The sequence below is a fragment of the Lycium barbarum genome, chromosome 2, assembly GCF_019175385.1.
Source record: "Lycium barbarum isolate Lr01 chromosome 2, ASM1917538v2, whole genome shotgun sequence".
Classification (NCBI taxonomy): domain Eukaryota; kingdom Viridiplantae; phylum Streptophyta; class Magnoliopsida; order Solanales; family Solanaceae; genus Lycium; species Lycium barbarum.
The window spans coordinates 53227918-53233713 of record NC_083338.1 but is presented as its reverse complement, the minus strand read 5'-3'; the positions used below and the strand labels follow the sequence as shown (position 1 = coordinate 53233713).

At 37.5% G+C, this 5796-nt stretch overlaps 1 protein-coding gene across 1 annotated transcript; it reads right to left on the bottom strand.

Moving 5' to 3' along the window:
• Positions 1-528: 528 nt before the first annotated feature.
• LOC132628570 (uncharacterized) lies at positions 529-5299 on the bottom strand. Its single transcript, XM_060344342.1, has 6 exons — positions 5166-5299; positions 1866-1896; positions 1565-1784; positions 1372-1480; positions 1170-1245; positions 529-1080 (listed from the first exon to the last, which is right to left on the bottom strand). Exons 1-6 carry the CDS (start codon positions 5297-5299, stop codon positions 529-531), a joined length of 1122 nt encoding a protein of 373 aa, XP_060200325.1.
• Between the last annotated feature and the right edge of the window lie 497 nt (positions 5300-5796).

Here is a 5796-nt window from a genome sequence, read left to right as displayed (position 1 = left end):
CACATCTACATCAACAAAGAGATAAATCACAAATATTGAAAACATTATGGACCAAATACTCACTTGGTAGGTCCACTTTGTAAGCATTATCTCCATTCTTTTCAAGAACTTGAAAGGGTCCATCTCTTCTTGGCATAAGCTTGTTCTTCCTTTTGCTTGGAAATCTTTCCATCCCAAAATGAACCATGCCTAACCACCTGGTGCAAAGGTGACTCTTTTTCGTCTCTTGTCGGATCTTTTGGTTGCATCTTTTTTGGTGTTTTCAATTTGCATTATTACCTTCTCATGGATGCTCTTCATATCTTTTGCCTTAGCTTTTGCATCTATACTCACAATAACATCTTTAGGTGAAAGAGTTAAATATAATGGAGTCAAGGGATTAAAGCCATAAACACACTTAAAAGGGGTTATACCAATAGTTCTATTATATGCAAACTCAATTAATGGCAATTGATCCTCCCAAGAAGTTAACTTCCCTTTAACCAGAGCTCTAAGCATGTTACCTAAGGTTCTATTAACCACCTCGGTTTAAAAATCCGTTTGAGGATGACAAGAAGTAGAAAATAGCAACTTGGTTCCAAAATTTCCCCACAAACACCTCCAAAAAGAGCTAAGAAATTTTGAATCCCTATCACTAACAATTGTTTGGGGAACACCATGCAATTTTATCATATTATGAACAAATAAAGTAGCAACATGAGATGCATCATCACTTTTATGACAAGCAATAAAGTGAGCTATTTTATAAAATCTATCCACAACAACAAAGATGCTATCCCTACCATTTCTAGTTCTAGGGAGGCCAACAACAAAATCCTTGGAAATATCTAGCCAAGGGCTGCTAGGAATAGGCAAAGGGGTATACAAGTCACGGAGTTGGGTACAAGATTTTGCATGCTTACAATCCAAACACCTAGCACAAATTTTTTTCACATCTCTTATCATCTTAGGCCAAAATAAATGTTCACTAAGAATAACTAAGGTTTTTGACACTCCAAAATGACCCATCAAGCCTCCATTGTGAGCCTCTTTCACCAACAACTCTCTCCATGAGACATAAGTACACAAAGTTTTCCATTCCTAAACAAATAGCCCTCCATCAACTCAAACCTAGGAGTTCTAGCTTCATTACTCTAGTTAACAACTTTCAAACACCCACTCAAGCTTACTTGACACTCTCCAAAGACTTTCCCAAAATCAACATCACTAGGATATAACTCCTTCAAACTCTCAAAACCCATCAATCTAGAAGTCAATGTATTCATCAATGCATATCTTCTAGGTAAAGCATCCGCCGAAATGTTCTATTTGCCTTGCTTATAATTAATCACATAAGGAAAAGACTCAATAAATTCTCTCCGCTTGGCATGCCTCTTATTAAGCTTATGTTGGACTCTAATATGCTTCAAAGCCTCATGATCGGTGCTAATCACAAAGTCCTTATGCCGCAAATAATGTTGCCAATTTGCTAAAGCTCTCACTAAAGCATAAAGTTATTTATCATAGGTAGAATATTGCAATGGAGCTCCTCTTAACTTCTCACTAAAGTAAGCCATGGGTTTACCTTCTTGCATCAAGACCGCACCAATGCCTACTCCACTAGCATCACACACAATTTTAAGAATCTTCTCAAAGTTAGGAAGCTGAAGTAAAGGAGTGGAACTAAGTTTCTCCTTTAAGATCCTAAAGGCTTCCTCTTGTTTCTTACCCCAAACGAATGGCTGATCCTTTTTAATGATCTCGGTTAGAAGAGCTGCTAGAGAACTAAAACCCCTCACAAACCTCTAATAAAAACTTGTCAACCCATGAAAGCTTCTAACATCGCTAATGGACTTAGGGGCTGGCCAACTCCTAATAGACTCTACCTTCTCATCATCCACCTCAACTCCTCTTGAGCTTACAACAAAGCCAAGGAAACAACACGATTCACACAAAAAGAACACTTTTTTAAATTCACATACAACTTTTCATTTCTCAACACATCAAATATCAACTTCAAATGTTTTACACGATCATCCAAGCACTTACTATACACCACAATATCATCAAAATAAACCACAACAAAATCGTTGATAAATGGTTCAAGTGCATGGTTCATCAATCGCATAAAAGTCCTTGGTGCATTGGTTAGCCCAAAAGGTATCACCATCCACTCATGTAAGCCAAATTTAGTTTTGAAAGCGGTTTTCCATCCATCTCTAGGTTTTCCAAATCAATTTTAGAGAACAATGTAGAATCACACAATTCATCTATCATATCATCAAGTCTAGGAATGGGATGTCTATATTTTACAGTAATTTGATTAATGGCATGACAATCCATACACATCCTATCCTTCTTAGGCATTAGAATCACTGGCACCACACATGGACTTAAACTTTCTCTTACCAATCCTTTACCCAAAATTTCCTCCACTTGACTTTGTAATTCTTTGGTATCTTGAGGGTTGCTTCTATAAGAAACTTTGTTGGGTAGTTTTGAACCCGGAACAAAGTTAATTTGATGCTCGATTCCCCTCAAGGGAGGCAACCCACTCGGCATTTCTTTCGAAAATAGATCTTCATAATCTTGCAACAAAGAAGAAACAACACTTGGAAAAGGTAAATAGGTTATTTCATTATTAGAAAGAAAAGAATAACCTTGAGGTTTAATAAGCAAGATTTGATGTCATGACCCGACCCGAGGGCCATGACGAGCACCCGGTGCAAACCCACCCGGGTACCTCTTATCGTACATTCGTATTCACATCTAGGTGGACCCCATAGCTTACTCATGAATGCTATACATCAATAATGCTAAACTCATTGGGCAACAACACATTTATAGTATCATTAACAACCATGCCCACATCAATATACATAAGCCGACGAGGCCATCAAAATTACATACAAAATATAAGCCGACAAGGCTTCAAGACATCTAACCATATACAACTGTCTACGAGCCTCTAAGAAGAGTAAGTAACATCATATATGCGGGACAGGACCCCGTCGTGCCGAGGTATGTACACAAAAGAATAATACCAACAGTTGTAGCTCCGGATGAAATTGAGCTCCTCTAAGTAGTCCCTGAATAAGAAAGCTAAGGATCGAGCCTGTCTCCCTGGCCACCAGCGGGCATGACGCAGCGTCCACAAACAAAAGGACGTCAGTACGAATATTGTACTGAGTATGTAAAGCATAGTCAACATCATAGTAGGAACATAAGAGACAGCATAAGAAATAGCATAAGATGGGAGAATCGGGAGATAGTAGAGCCATCATCATCATAAATTACTTACTTAGTTGTCTTTCATGGGGACCTTCCATTTATAAAGCGTGCTCGTGTACATACATACATAGACATTCGTGTTCGTATTCATATTCATATTTATATCCATACCATACCCGACCATGAAGATTCGATGTTTCGCATATCCGACCATGACAAGGCTCGGTGATTATACATACCTGGCCCTACCAAGACTCAGTGGTATCCGTACCCAACTGCAGTGGTGTGCGCGCGATAGGTATCATACCCGGCTATATAAGCTCGGTGTCACGTAATAGTCATACATACTTAGACACGTATACGTAAGGGTCCATAACCATCATCAACATCATTACCATTATCGTTTTTGTTATGTCTATCCTTGGAGGATCAACTATCATAGAAAGGATGCAATGGAATCATGAAAGTATCGAGGATTATGAGCTTTAGTAGCTTTGGAGATAGAATCATTTGGAAGACATTATAGAATTCATGAAAGGATATATATAGCCAAGGAACCATGCCTTATTGAAAGAAGGGTTAGCCTTACATACCTCTTTGTCTTCTCAACTATCTAACGTTCACCGTTGAAGCTTGAATAATCTACATTAAGAAGGATTCATGCCATGGTTAGGCCTTAATGACACTATTAAATTCAAACTAGAATAATTCATAGTCTAATGAAATTTGGGCAGCATGTTCCCTATTTCGTCAAATTCCACCATATCACAAAAGAACTCCCAACAATCACAATAACGTCCATAATGCCCAATTCAAGTAATCACATTACACTAAGCCTTCAATATTCACCCCTATGTTCAACTCATACTAGCAACTTCATACCCATTTTAGCACATTTTCATATAATGCTCCTTCATCACCATTATCACCTTCCATAACAAGATTTTATCCATTTTATACTAAGAATCATGACTACATATAGATTACTACTCATAAATATCATAAAAGCTACATTTAAACTCCATTTTCTACTTTCTTCTTCTACCCTAGTCTTTCAACCTCTCCATAGTTCAAATAACATGAAATGATCATAAAACTTACCTTTGATTGAGTAGGAATAACCCTTGGATGGAAATACTTCACTTGAAGAAAAGCCCTAGCTTCAATCCATAAAGTTTTCTTGACTCTAGCAACCCCTAAGATCTTCTTTATACTTGATTCCCTTAGATTAATGATATGAGCCTTGGACCTCCTTTGGATTCTTGTATATGAAATGTATGGAATGTTCTAGAGACTTGGAGAAGTGTTAAAATGAAAATAATGAAGTAGGATCACATTTATACACTTGAGAATAACTCAGCCCGTCGGGTGTTATACGGACACTTATACGGTCCGTATAACATTGTACGGTCTGTATAAGTGGTTGTCATTCACCATCATGGAAATCACTTTCCTGCTGGGTGTTATACGGACTGTATAAAGTTATACGGACCGTATAGGTGGTCGTATAACTCCACTTCCCTGAAATGGTTTCCGTCATTTCGTTCGACCTCCAATCCTTATGGAACCTTCTTGACACTTGTTTAACACTTCATTACCAATCTAAGGAGAGCTACAACTCTTATTTAAGATATCATTAAGTCAACATTAGCTTGGTACCTTACGGAATTTGCCCAAAGCACAACATATACTTTTCCCTCCTTAAGGAACTTTCTCCTCTTACTTCCAACATTTATGAAATCTTAACTAGGATCGTTAAATAACCTTTCTTACTTATAGAAACACCGTATTCGTTTCACCCTGCGTTAGTCTATCTAACATATGACGATACGAATTTTTTTCGAGGTGTGACATTTGAGTATCATCCTCAATGTTTAGCTCTTCTATGCTCTCTTGATTTTGCAAAATCATGCACATCTTCTCTTTTCCTTTGATTTTTTGTTTTTCTTGCTCACCTTTTTTTTTTTGGTGATAACCCATTCTCATTTGATCTCTCAATCTCTCCTTTTTCCTCTCTTAAGTTACTGCTTTTCACTTTCTTACTCCTCTCTTTCCTTTCTATCTCAAGTTTTTCTTTCAACTCTCCCATTTTTTTATATTCCTCACCCACTTGAAAAAGGTTAAGAATGTGCTTTTTACCAACCTTAACAAATGCATATTTGTTCGACCTTACATAATGTTTATCCCCTACATCATATTCCCATGTCCTTCCCCAATAATAGGTGACAAGCTTGCATTGGTACAACATCACAAAGCACTTCATCATGATAACTTCTAATATTGAATTTTACAAACACTCTCTTGGTCACCTTGAGTTCACCACATTCATTGAGCCATTGCAATCTATAAGGTTTTGGATGCCTTCTTGTTGGAATTTTCAATTGTTCCACCATAGATACGCTAGCAACATTTGCACAACTTCCCCTATCAATGATAAAGAAACATAATTGTTCTTGAACTCTGCACCAATTATGAAACAAGTTCTCCGTTTGATCAAGATCTTCCTTTGCTTGAGCACTAATAATTCTCCTTACAACAAGAGCAAATTTTCCATCATGATTAAAGTCACGACCCAACCAGAGGGCC